Source organism: Micromys minutus (genome assembly GCF_963924665.1).
Source record: "Micromys minutus genome assembly, chromosome: 7".
In the NCBI taxonomy this organism is placed as follows: Eukaryota; Metazoa; Chordata; class Mammalia; order Rodentia; family Muridae; genus Micromys; species Micromys minutus.
The window spans coordinates 64,207,421-64,222,455 of NC_137976.1; the positions used below are offsets into that span (position 1 = coordinate 64,207,421).

At 36.6% G+C, this 15,035-nt stretch overlaps 1 protein-coding gene across 2 annotated transcripts in view; it reads left to right on the plus strand.

Annotated features, from left to right (window-relative positions):
* Positions 1–15,035, plus strand: part of FGF12 (fibroblast growth factor 12) — a gene marked incomplete at both ends in the record, with an annotated part of 359,536 nt that overhangs the window by 333,100 nt on the left and 11,401 nt on the right. For both annotated transcript variants that reach the window (XM_080918844.1, XM_080918843.1), the window contains one exon: positions 7,391–7,589. In XM_080918844.1, coding sequence (XP_080774970.1) covers positions 7,391–7,589 — 199 coding nt within the window. The remainder of the gene's footprint in view (positions 1–7,390; positions 7,590–15,035) is intronic.

Below are 15,035 nucleotides of genomic sequence, written 5' to 3' on the forward strand. Positions count from 1 at the left end.
GGATCTGGTACTCTGTGTAGCATTGGTTCATGTGTTATGACCTTACTTTGCTAAGTCATCAGACAGTGCAAAGAATGAGTTAACAAGGATTCTTGATTTTTAGAGGAATCTACTCTAAGTAATTTTTCTGTAAAATAGAAATGTCTCAAAATCTTTAGACAGAGGATCCTGTATCTGTAAAGTTTTTTTTCAAGTTATAAAATTAAACTTGTAGTCAAAGCTCCCATGGTGTTTGTGTGTGTGTGTGTGTGTGTGTGTGTGTGTGTGTATGTATGTGTGGTGTATGTGTGTGTGTGTGTGTGTATACTCCTCATTTGAAATAATGTAACTTAGCATTTTCTTTGTCTCATCAGATGAAAAACAATGATCCCTTCAGTTGAATTCACATCATTATATCAGACAACATAGTTGACACAGCAACTTCTAATGCATTAACGTTTTCCAGTACTGTGCATCAAAAGGCCATTAAGAAAGCGATCAGACCAATGGGTTCAGAGCCAAATATTCAAAGGGTAGCAGAACAAACCTGCTCTAGAGTCATTAGATACAAACCAAGTTTGCAAGGAAGAGCAGCAATTGCTTTTTCTTCTTTACACACATTCTAGTAAACAGTGCTACACAGCAAAAAGCAAAAGGCAGTTTCATTTGCTAAAAGAATAGAGTTTAAAGCCAGGCACAGTGGTGCATGGTTCTGATCCAACCTCTTTGGAGATAGAGCCATAACATCATGGGAGACTAAGAGATTGAGACCAGCTTGAGTTATGTTTTTCCTAAAGATTTATTTGGGGGATTTTGATCAGAAAAGTAAAATACATAAAGTAAAATAAAAACTAAAAGAGCCTTTGAAAAGAAAGCAATTTTTAAATTTCACAAAGTTACCATAACTTCTTCAATAATCACCAAGTTTATTTTCTCTGGTTCTTTTTTTTCATTATTATATTTTAATAATATATTAACATGTGTTGAGTAGGTTAAAACTATTTTAAATGATATTTTACATTAAAGAAATTAAAATCCTGTAGGAGCTGAAGACACGAGGCATATCCGTGATTGATTAATTTGACAAACAGATAGAGTTTAGATTGAGGGACACTGAGCACTAGAGAAGAAAAATGGAAAATGTCACCCTTCACAATATTCACAAATAATATAAAATACCTTGGTGTAACTATAACAAAGAAAGTGAAAGATCTGTATTATAAGAACTTCAAGTCCTTGAAGAAAGAAATCAAAGGAGATCTCAGAAGATGGAAAGATCTCCCATGCTCATGATTGGAAGAATCAACATAGTAATAATAGCCATCCTGTCAAAAGCAATTTACAGATTCAATGCAATCCCCATTAAAATACCAACTCAATTCTTCATGGAGTTAGAAAGATCAATTTTCAAAATCATTTGGAATAACAAAAAGTCCAGGAAAGTGAACACTATTCTTAAAAATAAAAGAATTTCTAGGGGAAATCACCACCCCTAACCCCAAGCTGTATTACAGAGCATTCATGATAAAAACTGCATGGTGTTGGTACAGAGACAGGCAGGTAGATCAACGGAGTAGAACTGAAGATCTGGAAATGAGCCCAGACATGTACGTGGTCACTTGATCTCTGACAAAGGAGCTAAAAACATCCAGTGGAAAATAAGACAGCATTTTAACCAAATGGTTCTAGTTCAACTGGAGGTCAGTATGTAGAAGAATGCAAATGAATACATTTTTATCTCTTTGTACAAAGCTCAAGTCCAAGTGAATCAAAGACCTCCACATAAAACCAGGTACACTGAAAGTAATAGAGAAATTGGGAAAGAGCTCTGAATACATGGGCACAAGACCAAATTTCCTGAATACAACTCTACTGTTTTATGCTCTAAGATAAAGAATTGACAAATGGAACCTCATGAAATAACAAAGCTTTTGTAAGGCAAAGGACACTGTCATTAGAACAAAACAGCAACCAGCCCATTGGGAAAAGATCTTTACTTATCCTACATCCAATAGAGGGCTAATATCCAATATATACAAAGAACTAAAAATGTTATGTTCCAGAGACTCAAATAAACCTATTTTAATATGGGGTACAAAGCTAAGCAATGAATTCTCAACTGAGGAATATCTAATGGCCGAGAATCTCCTAAAGAAATGTTCAACACTGTTAGTTAGCAGGGAAATGCAAATCAAAAGAACCCTGAAATTGCATCTCACACAAGTCAGAATGACTAAGATGAAAAACTCAGGTGACAGAAGATGTTGGAAAGGATGTGGAGAAAGTGGTATACTCCTCCATTTTTGGTGGGATTGCAAGCTGGTACAGCCACTCTGGAAATCAGTCTGGAGTTTCCTCAGAAAATTGGATATAGGACTATCTAAACACCCAGCTATTCCACTCCTGGGCATATACCCAAAAGATGCTCCAATATACAACAAAGACTCATGTTCCACTATGTTCATAACTGTTTTATTTATAATAACCAGAAGCTGGAAAGAACCCAGATGACCTTTAAAAGAGGAGCGGGTATAGAAATTGTGGTATATTTACACAATGCAGTACTACTCAGCCATTAAAAACAATTACTTCATGAAATTATTAGGTAAATGGATAGAACTAGAAAATATCATCCTGAGTGAGGAGGTAACCTTTTCCCAAATGAACACACATGGTATGCACTCACTGATAAGTAGATATTAGCCCAAATGATTGGAAAACCTAAGATTCCATTTGCACATGAGGCTCAAGAAGAAGGAAGACAAAAATGTGGATGCATCAGTCCATCTGATAAGGGGGAACAAAATAGTCAATGGAAGAAAAACAGAAAAAGTCTGGAGCAGAGACCATCCAGAGACCACCACACCTGGAGATTCATCTCATACATAGTCACCAATTCCATACAGCATTGCAGATGTTAACATGTGTATGCTGGCAGGAACCTGATGTATCTGTCTCCTGAGATCTCTGGCAGTTCATGACCAATACAGAGGCAGATGCTTGCAGCCAACCATTGAACTGAGAATAGGGTCTTCAACGGTGGAGTTAGAGAAAAGACTGGATGGACTAAAGGAGTTTGCAACCTCATAGGAAGAGCAACAATATCAATGAGCCAGACCTCCCAGATCTTTTAGAAATTAAACCTCCCACCAACTAGTACACATGAAGAGACCCTGGGCTCCAGCCTCATATGTAGCAGAGGATGGTGTTGTTGGGCATTGGTGGAAGAAGAGGCCCTTTGTCCTTTGAAGACTTGATGCCCCAATGTAGGGTAATGCCAGAGCAGGGAGGTGGGAGGGAGTGGGTGAGTGGGTGGGGGGAGCACCGTCATAGAAATATGGGAAGAGGGGAAGGGGGTAATATTTGAAATCTAGATAAAATATATCCAATAAAAGAAAAGAAAAAGTTTATGAGTTTCATTTGAATTTTCAAGAGGAAAAATTTCTTCTTACTACATAGCCTTTGGGTCTGTTTTCAATATTTGTCAAAGTACTCAAGGGTCTTGTCACATTCAGATCTCTGACTGTCTTCAATGCACACAAAATGTATGTCAGTCTGGACAGTAATTTAATAATTGAAGAATCTATCTGAATGTGTGTGATTGTTCAGGTCTTAGTCAAAGGCTTTTAAATAGGTATGTACTTTTCTTCAAGTGTGTTATGCATAGGTTTTTGAATGTTAGACTAATATGTGACAGAAGCTCAAAAGAAATTACTTATGTGACAAATGAAATATTTTTTACTTAAGAATAATGGTAACAGGGGCTGTATAAATATGTAAGGTTTATAAAATGAGTCTTTTTTCATTTTCTTTGAAATACCTCCTTTTCCACTTGAATTATATGAAATTCAGTTTTTACCCACTTACATGAAGTCCCAAATACATGTGGTACTAGAAGCACAATCTTAATAGATAGAAAGTTTAAGTCCAAAATTTTAACCTTTTATTATTCAAAACGAAAATAATAGGATATACTGTGCAAATTCATTGACACCCAATTTTAGATTGAAATTCAAATTGCAGTTATATCGTAGAGTTTTTTACTGTGAATCACTGTGCAAGCAGACTTGGTGCTTGGAAGCTTCTCTGTAGAGGCTAAATCCTCTTAACATCTAGAGATAACCATAGATTTGCAATATATTAATAATTAAAAACATTGGGATGACTTGGTCATCTTGGCTTTGTGTATGTGTATATGTTCATGTGAGGTTACAGTGTATGTGCATATGCCTGCATGTATGTGTACATGTATGTGGAAGTGAGATGTTAAAGTCTTTCTTTCATAATCATCCTCCATGTTGCACTTGGAGACAGGGAATCTCACAGAACTTGGAATCCATCATTTCAGCTGGACTGACTATCCAGCAAGGCTGAGAGTTCTCTTTGTCTCTGTCTCGCAAGACTTGGGATTCAGATCCCAAGCTTTTCATTTGGGTTCTGCAGAGTCTATGTCAGTTTCTCATGCTTGTGCAATAAACAGTTTTACCCACCAAGTCTTCTCTGCAACTCCTCAACATTATTTTAACAGAAAGTAATAGCAACATTTAAACCTCTTTTCAACCTTTTAACTTAGTTCTATAAGAAAATTGGAGCATGAAATTGTGCTGTGGTTGAACATAATAGTAAGCCTATATCACTTAAGTTCATGTGGTGAAGGTATGGTCTCTGCACTGACAACATTGGGAGGTAGCAGGACCATGAATGGGTATTGCATAGTTGCAATTCTAAGTCAACTAGGGGGTTATGACCTTAGGAAGGACAGTGTCTTGCTTCCTGTTTTGTAAAATGTTTGCTGGACATAGTGGTTGATCACATTAATCTCAGCATTCAGGAGGCAAAGGCAGGAAGATTTCTGCTTATTCGAGGCCAGCCTGGCCTACAGAGAGAGTTTAGGACAACCAAAGCTCTGTTGCAGAGAGAAACCACATTTCCAAAAACCAAACACAAACAAAAACAAAACTTTCATTCTTCCTTCTACCATTTGTCAGAGGCCACAACCAACAGCTCAACAAGCCACTTTTAGGCATAGCTTGCTTTCTGAGTTTTGTTAGTTTGAAAAACAGACTAATACTGGTCTGAGGTTGTAGTTTGGAGCAGAACACTTGTCTAGAATATACAAGGACAGTGCCCAACATTAAAACCTGAAGGAGTTATAATGATATATGTAGCTGATTGAGTATGTACTTCTCCAATACCTATACCTGGCAATGAGTCAACTCATTCTTAGTAATATGGGCATGATGTCACAAAAAGTATGCATTGTTGACAACATTACTGACAGGTAAGGAACATGGTTTTATCTTCTCCTTTCATTTTCTCCATCCAATTTGTGTCTCTGATGCTTTTTTATTGAAATATAACTTATATACAATAAAATCTACATTCAAAACTTACAGCTTAGTGGATTTTAGAATTTTTACAAAGTTACACAAATATCAGAACTATTTAATTCTGACTCATTTCCAGCTCTCCAGGGAAGCAGTCATTTTCTGCTTTTCCAACCCTGTGGAAGTACTTGACATCCATTACTTTCCATCTCTGAAATTGTTTGCTCATTATATGCAATATTATAAACCCTTGTTGTAACATTTCATATAATGGAATCAAATAACATGTAGCATTTGCACCATGTTGGCTAATGATTTTGTATTTCACTTAGAATAATGTTTTTAAGGCACATTTATATTGTCATGAGTCAGTGTCCCATTGCTCTTATCAATGCATAGTAATACATTATACAGCTAGGCAGATTTTGTTGTCCTAGGCATCAGTTGATATATACTTGAGCCATTTCTGTAATCAATACTACTATCAATGCTTATGAATAAAAAATTTATGAATTTGTTTTCATTTCCTGTAGGTGCACAGCTACAAGTAGAATGGTTGGCTCATTGCTGGCTGTATTTTTATTCCTTTGGAAAATGTCAGCCTGTTTTCTCAGTGATTACACCATCTTGTGCCTCCATTAGCCATGAGTGAGGGCTACAAGTCTCTTTATATGCACAGCCTTACCAAAACTTTTAAGTAGGCACTTTCTGTCACTGCCATAATGAAACAGTGGCTCAGTGTCATTAATTTCCTAGAGTCTCGGAGTAGTTTTCTTTAAACAGAGTATTTCAACAATTCTCATGTTTCCGTTTACTATAAAAAGCATTAAGGCATGGTAGCTATCATTACTGCCTGTTTGTCTTCTCAGTCACATCTTTTGGTCAGTAATGTGAGACTCGTTTTCAATAGGACTCCCTTTGGTGGCATCTTTAACATTGCCTTCAGTAGCTTCTTGCTTCTTTGTCTCTTTAGCTCTCTCTAAAGTTGGGAGCATCAGCTATAAGAATATGGCTTCCACCAGCTGTATTCTTGGGTGGTCATCATTTATGAATTTTCTATGTAAGAGCACTGAATTGTGAGGCCTCTCATGGAAAACTTCCCAGTGTGCAATGACATTCTCTGTGCCACAAAGCCATTGGACGTGGAGGACTCTTCTTGCTCGCTAACATCCTTACACCATTGTTATTTTCCTTATCTTAGAAGGAGTGTCATATTATCTTTAGAAAAATTCGACAGATTAAGACGTTATTTTGTTGTATTGATTACAAAGTTGTATAATATGTCATTAGAAAATGAGGCACTCAGATTTAGAGGCAGGGATGTTAAGACAATTAAGGGTTAGTTCTGCCATTGAAATGTAATTTTATTTTATGCATCTTTATGCAAAACGCTACTCATTTAGTGGTTTGATTTTCTTACTTGAATGATGGGGCTAAAGTAGGGGTTCTCAAGATTTCTTACTGAAATATCAGTGTCATTCTGTGTTTTATTGGGGGTTTGGCAATGGTTGTGTTTTCTCCTACTGCCTATTCCTAAGGATGTTATATCTAAAGTTTTGATTATTTAAGTATACCACATTTTAGATCAATAAAAGGGAAAATTATAGGCATCAAGCAAAGCGGTGGTATACTGATGAGATTAGGGCACACGCTCTGGCTGATTAATAGATTTTTTGTGTATATTGCATATCCCATCAAAAACATCTGGTAAGTCTATGTTGGCTGTGGATGCATTCTGATTTCAACTCCTAGAGATTCGTTCTTCTGTTTTAAATTCATGCAAGGAGACATTAAAAATGAGATGTGACAGAACACTTTGATTGGTAAAAACATTGTGCTAAGTAAAGCTTTACAGCTCTCCAAGGCCTTAGCCACCCACCAGTGACTGTGTCTGAGCAGTTGTTTTCTCTGGACTAAGCAATGGTTGGAAAAGGGTTTTGCCTTTTGATTTTAAACGACATCTCTATATATGGTGCTGAGACGGTGTGCATTTCCCTCTGACTTGTAAGCTTGATACTGGCTTGAGGTAAGCACTGCTGATTCGTTACTGATTCCTTTCTCTCTTGCTCTGTTTATTTCTTCAGGATGTTTTTACCCCAGAGTGCAAATTTAAGGAGTCTGTGTTTGAAAACTACTATGTGATCTATTCCTCGACCCTGTACCGTCAGCAGGAATCAGGCCGCGCGTGGTTTCTAGGACTCAATAAAGAAGGTCAAATAATGAAGGGGAACAGAGTGAAGAAAACCAAGCCCTCATCTCATTTTGTACCAAAACCTATTGAAGGTATGAAAGTAACTTCTTTGCTTGCCTGGCGCCTCATCTGTGTGTTGGGACCAGGTCTTCCTGTCTGCTGATCTGTAGTTTCTGCCTGAGGTGAGCTGATGTGACAGAGATTCAGAAAACACAATGGGAACTTTCCTAACAGAGAGAAAAAAAGAGAAAGTAGAGAGGTTTTTGCAAATATGGGGCACTCTGAAAAAAATATGCTTGAATATCAAAACTAGAAAATTTCTGAATATAGAAATTACTGTCAGTTGCCATTGGAAAGTAATTTCTCTCTTTGTTGAACACAGTATTCAATCTATTAGAATACCTCTGGAAAAAAATCAATACTATTATTAGAGGGCTTAAACATTTCCAAATAATTCTATAAATATGCTTGATGCTGACCTCTACATCCCTTTGAGAAAGTATAACAACACTGTGTATTAGTTTTCTTTATCTTTTGTTAGGAACAATAGTATGGTGTTTTGTTTGCTATTCAGAATTTTGTCTTCTTATTTAATCCTAAAACTTGCCCTTCCTTCCTCACTTAAAAAATGGTATTGACTTTAGTAAAGGAAAAATATATACAATCTTAAAAGCAAACTGTAAATAAAAAATTTTTAAAAATAGTGTTAATTTATTTCAAAATGAACAAGTACATGAACCTATTAAAGAAAACTCTAATTTTCTCTCAAATGTTCTCTACTTGGGATGTTGAGTGAGTGTGTTTCCATTTAGTTAAGCTTTCTAGTGAGAATGAAAATATTAGTTATGGTCTTGACATTCATCAGCAGCACATTATGTTAACTTAAACCATGGCTCAGTTTCCTCTTCTGAGGACGTGAGAAACACTGAGACAGTTCACTGCAGCCTTGGCTTAGCTTGGCTTGCTGGCCTTCAAGTGTCATAGACATAGTTGTGTGGAGACTGTACAATGCCAGGTGCACAGTGTACTGTGCATGTGAGCAGAGCAGTCAATCCCCATCTACATCATCCTATGTTGAAAACACTAGTTAGAAGGTGGCAGTCAAGACTCCTATGGTCCCTGAGTCTTTTCACTCCGTAAGTCCTTAATCATCTGAAATTAGACTGTGCTGCCCTTAGCCTCTTGTTTTCTATCTTACCTGACCTGATTTTCATTTTTTCATCTGCTGATTAACCTTTGCAAAGGGAGAAGTCAATGGTTCCTACTTCTCTCGATATTTTTCTCTGACTTCCTTAGCAGAAAAATTAAAGACTCTTTTTTTTAAATATCTTCTTCGTATTTTTTTGTTGAGCACATTGTCCTAGATTTTCCTATTGTCCCACTGTCTCTACCCATTCATGGTCAACTGAATTACACTCAGAGTATACTTTATATTTTTTCTCCCATCTTTCTTTTGTCACGAGCACTACTTGGCATTCCATAAAGAGAAATTCAACCAGCTGTCAGTTGAACAAGAGAATGTGTGAAAGAACAGAGTAAATGAAAAGAGGAAGGACGATAGTTGCCAGAGGACATATTCTTAGGGATGTGCAATGCGGTTACTAATGGCAACAGTGTAGTAGAAAAGGAACTGTGTTTCATGTTATAGAATTAATAGTGGGAGGTATGGGAAGCATTCTCGTTGCCACCAAATGGAATATCATTGAGGACTAGGACAGAATCGTACAAATGGTACAGAAGAAATCACTGAAAAAGAACCATTACAGGTCCATTCTAGTTAAAGACAGAACGTGGTCCGATTTGTAAGGTCTGAGTAGCTAATTTTGAATTTTGCCACAGGAAATATATTCATGCTTAGCAATGTTTTTTTTTTCCTTTAGGGGGATGCAAATAACACTTTCAACTTGTAGATAATTCTTTTAACAGTTAAACTGACATGTTGGTTTCTGCCAAAGGAATACAAGGCCGTTTACAAACTTTGGGAAAGCTGGAAAATATATAAAAATCTATGAGTTTATTTATTCTTTATATAAGTAATGGAGTCTGACAGAACCCCTCCTGCTCTATTACCCCAAAGAAAACATCTATAATCTGTTTCCTTAATTGGAGCTGCTTCCGGTACTCTGGTTAGTCGAGTTTCCTCTTGGGTCGAATGGCCTTATGTACATTTCCAAAAGAAATGTGTGGGATGACTATGTTCCGAGTCGCAGCCTTTCTTCCGTGTTCTGCTTGTTGCTGCAATTTGGATAAATCAGGGAGGGCGCGAGCAGACTCCTACAGTGCTGCAAACCAGAATTCAGATTGACCTTACACAGCTCAGACCTCATGTCAATTATCTCAGGAACTAAATCTGGATGTGAGCTATCCAGAGATGATGCTGTGTTGTCCCAGTTTTGGGGATCTTGGCTGCATGAAGGTTTCACATCCTTTATCCTAATGGTGTGCTGTTAATTTTTAGATCTGTAAGCACAAATTGATACCCAAACTATGCCTCCCTGTAGAATGCCTGCCTAGAACTGTAGGTATTGCACTCTTGTCAAAACTAAACCGACTGTGTGTGATCCTGCCAACTTCATCACATTAACTATAAGACAAGGAATAGCTAGAAAACGTTATTGAAAACCTATGCAAGATTGCTTTTATGTCAGCATAGTCTCTAATAGCTGCCATAAAGTATTATTAACACCTCACTGGTAACATTTAGACACTTAGCCATCCTTAGGGGCAGAGGAGGTGAGCATGTAGACTTTAATGAATGGCTTCATATCAAATATATATTCAGGTCTAAGAGGATGGTGGTAAAATGGGCACAGAGACATCAGTTTCTGCTTCTGGCTTATATCTTCTTTGGTTCCCTTACTGGCATCTTTTAGTTGTTTTCATCTGCTTGTTCGTAATTTTGCTTTTACTGATTAATTACAAGGATTTTTTTTTCCTTTTAAAAAAGCATCTGTTTTAAACCAGATTAGCTAATACTTGAGTTTAGCTTATATTCTTTGTGTATTACCTGGGTTCTTTGTGTGATTCATTTGTAGGAAGAAACTCTTAGGTGTGAAATACCAATGCAACCAGATTCACTTCTGAAATGGCAACTGAGCCTTTTCTCTACCCAGGCCCATTTAATTTCACAGTGCCTTCTTTGCAATTTTTTTTTCTTAAAAGCGAAATTTACTTAATTGAACAAGAGTAGTTAGGTTTTATAATGCCTTCTTTCTCTAGGTAGGGTTTGAAAGTGTGCTTCAATTATTGTCTCATTTTTATTTCATTTCTGTGAAGTAGGTTCTAGTCGAATTTGCTTCACAAACACTGAAGCAGACACACAGAAGTCAGTGCATAATTAGCTCCAAGTCATGGAGTCAGTGCATAGCAGAGCTGGAGTTCAAAACAGAGCAATCTGCCCCAAGCAGTCAAGTGCAGTACTTCCAGGAACATGTACGGTATGAGCTGTCTAAGGTCAGAAATGATGTGGATATAAGCTAATTACTAGGCAAGAGCACTGAGTCAATGTTCTTGAACACGTGTTTACTGATTTCTTCTTTTCTTCTTCTGGAATATATCACAGTGTAGAAATAATAATCATCGCAAATCCTTAGAGCGATCCATGCTCCTCTAAAGTACCTGATAAACAAAAATTTCAGCAGGTTCTTTATGCTTCATATATGATCTAATTGCCAATGTGCAAAATTTTAAATATTTTACACTAGTTCTCCATGCTGGTTTATTTTCTCCCATTGGCTTTCTATACACAAGAAGGATAATTGAGGTCATGTCAGGCTTTTCTTCTCTGTACATGAGAAGTTCTTACTTCCTTCTGTATTTCCAAACTATTCTTGAGATAGGTAGTCTGTCAATCTAGTACACAGTAGACAGGTCACATATATTATTTTTATAAAAATTTACAATAGCCTTAGGCTATTCCCATTTTACAGATGAGGTAAAGAAGACTTAAACTATTTAGGTAAGCTGTTGAATATCATAGGTTTAGAAAAATATTAGAGTAAAATTAATATTTCAGGGAACCAAAAGTAGGTGCACAAGCACCTAAGCCTACTTTATTTTTTTCTTATAACTTTATTTTTTTTAAAAGAGAGATACATGTACAGATTTTTAGAGCATTTTGGCATAAAATGATATGAATATATTTTTGTCAGTACTTGATTTTTTTTAAATGGTTTAACAGTATGCATTGAAATCTTACTTGTTACCATAAGCATAAAATACATGTAACGTAACATGGAAATAGTCAAAGTTTTCATGGTATGTATAGATGAAACAAAATAATTTTTAAATGCCAAAAATTGACACAAGGCTATCTTCTTAGCTCTTGTGTTATTAATGATTTAAGGTCTAGGTGTACCCCACTCTGGAAAATGCAAATCAAAACAACCCTGAGATTCCACCTCACACCAGTCAAAATGGCTAAGTTCAAAACTCAGATGACAGCAGAAGCTGGCAAGGATGCAGAGAAAGAACACTTCTCCACTGTTGGTGGGGTTGTAACCTGGTACAAACAATTTGGAAATCAATCTGGTGGCTCCTCAGAAAATTGGACATAGTCCTACCTGAAGACCCAGTTATTTCACTTCTGGGCATATACCCCAAAGATACTCCAACATACAATAAGGACACATGCTCCACCATGTTCATAGCAGCTCTATTTATAATAGCCAGAAGCTGGAAAGAACCCAAATGTCCTTCAGTAGATGAATGGATACAAAAATTGTGGTATATTTACACAATGGAGTACTACTCATCTACTAGAAACAATGCCTTTATGAAATTCCTAGGAAGATGGATGTATCTAGAGAATGTCATCCTGAGTGAGGTAACACATTCACAAAAGGACAGACACGATATGCAGTCACTGATAATTGGATACTAATCCTACTTTATACTGCCCTGCAATGGGAAACAAGCTCTGACTATCTGGCTACTCAGAGAAGTCAATGATATCATTGTTGAAATGCTGTACCATGGATACTTTCCTGTTGTGATCAATCACTGCGAGCAAGACAGGCAACAGAAGAGTTCAATTTGGTTTACAGTTCACATTCAATGGTAGTGACAGTATGGCAGCAGAGAGCAGGAAGAAGGGGGCTGAGAACCTACCTCTTGAAATGCCAACAGAAAACAGAGAAAGCAAATCCCATGTGGGACAAGGTCTTAAAATCCCAAAGCCCACCAAACCCCAGTTAAATTCTCACTTCAGCAAATCATTATCTCCTAAACATTCCCAAACACCATCCCTAAACGCCTGAAACAATATGGGTTTATATCTCATTCGTATCATAGACCAGGGTAAAAATCAAATACTAGGCTGGTTTTAAACCCAGCAGAATTAAGACAAAGGTTTATGTAATGATATGAAGATACATATTGAAGATAAGTACAAAGGACCATTACTGAAATGCCGTATTCAAACTGGGTTAAAAAGAATGGAGAACATATTGACTCCTTGGTACTTATTGTTTTATTTTAAAACTAAGTTAATAAAAGTAAAAAAGGAAAACTTTATTTTAAAACTAGCTAGATAAAGGTATTTTAATATTCTTTTATAAAAGAACATGATGATCCAATAATCTTAGAAATAAATAACTCAGTGAGTCGCCTAACCCAACAGTGTGCTGCCCACAAGAAGTTCTCCTCACTAGTACAGACATAGTGAGTGAACAGAAAAGACCTTCCATGCTAATGGAAACCAGTAGCCATCAGGAGCACCTATACTTACATCAGATAAAACAACAACAACAAAAACACTTTGAGACTAAACGTAAAAGAAGACAAGAAAGAGAGAAATTCAACAAAAACATATAACAGCTATAGTACCTATTATTTTTAACACTTTTAATTTGTGACTATGTAAAATTATTTGGGCTATATGATTTCTAAATTTTTTGACAATGAAATTGTATATTCTCTCCCATCTACCTACACACACACACACACACACACACACACACACACAGACTCATGCACACAAACAAAAGTTGATAGTTGTTCTTTATTGCATTGGCATCTGGTAGACAGAGAGACAGAAATAGAGAGATAGTGGATAGAGAGATATCAGAGCCATTCTGTAGGGGTGGAAGGTATTATTTCATCTCCTCTGACAGGATGTGCAGCCCCTTTATAAGTGCTTTATGAAGAAAAGCCATAAAATCTGATGGAACATTGCACTATATTTACATATAAAACAGTCTAGACACATTTCCTTTATTAAATTAGTGAATGAGTAAAGCACAGTTTTATGAGTTCTTTCTATCATTGGTAATTTGTTATTTACTTATCTACTTACTCTGAATCAAAACATCAGATGAAAGGTATTTTCATCATAAACTGTATTTTGAAAGAAAGGGTTTTACTTTTCAAATAATCTCTCCATGGTCTAATTATAAAGCATATAATTGGAAGATACTTTTAGAAAAGAAATGCAAAATAGTAGCCCTGCAGGTGATTAGGAATATAGCTGTTTAAACAAGTGGTTGCTGGGTGTAATATTTTTAATGTTCCAGAAAATCTTTCTAAATCTGTAAGCCTGCTGTTTATGCCATTGTCACCCTGACAGATCCCAGGGCTTCCTGATGGATAGGCTGTTCTTGGGTAAAGTAGATTAGCCCTAGGTGGTAGAAAGCCAAAGTGTGTTATTTTAGTGTTGTGATTGTTTTTGTTTTCTTCAAACATCTTTGCCTTTAATGCCATTCTTGTGCTGGTTTCATTTGGATGTCAAGATTCCTAAAGTTAAGGTTTTCCAGATAAGAGACCTGTAATTCTTACCTAGACAACATGATAATAATTACTTCCCCACTTGCTCATTTCCCCTCAGTCCTTTCACTCTCTGGTGTGGCACATAATGGCAGTATTAATGAGCAGTTGGAGATACATCTATTAGATGGATTGACTTGGTATTTAAGTCCATACTGTGTACTCTGCACACAAGCCTCTACTTAGTTGGGTCTTCCCTAGAATTTGCAACAATAGCACAGGCTCTTTGATTTTCCGAGTATTATCCCACCACTTAGAAATGACACCCCAGATTTAAACTGTCTTTGGGTGACCTCCCCCTTTAGTATCAGAGAGAGGGCCAAAGACTCTTTAACAAAGAACAAGGTACAAGCAGCTCATTTTCTTCTCTCTCCTCCCTCCTTCCTCAAAAGCCCATGCTCAGTTCTTCCAGGTGGTTGAGTACTTGTCATCAAATTATCCCCCATGAAAAACAAAGTGTGTGTGTTTGTGTGTGTGTGCCTGTGTGTGTAGGCCCTTAGGCCTAGCTGAGTGCTGTTCAAAGAATTAGTTTTCAAGATAGAATACTGGAAAAATAAAGATATTAACAAAATATTTATCAATTTAAAGCCTTCTTTTTAAAGTAGTGGGTTTTAAATCAGGAATACTAATGCATTTGTAACCATTTTTGATGGGGACATTAACATGGTTTTTCCTCACTATGGGGCAACTGCATGTTCCTCACTTTTTTTTCTTAGATATGTAATTATAAATTCTAGCAGAATAACATCAATTGTTGCCTCTTATACAACACTGTT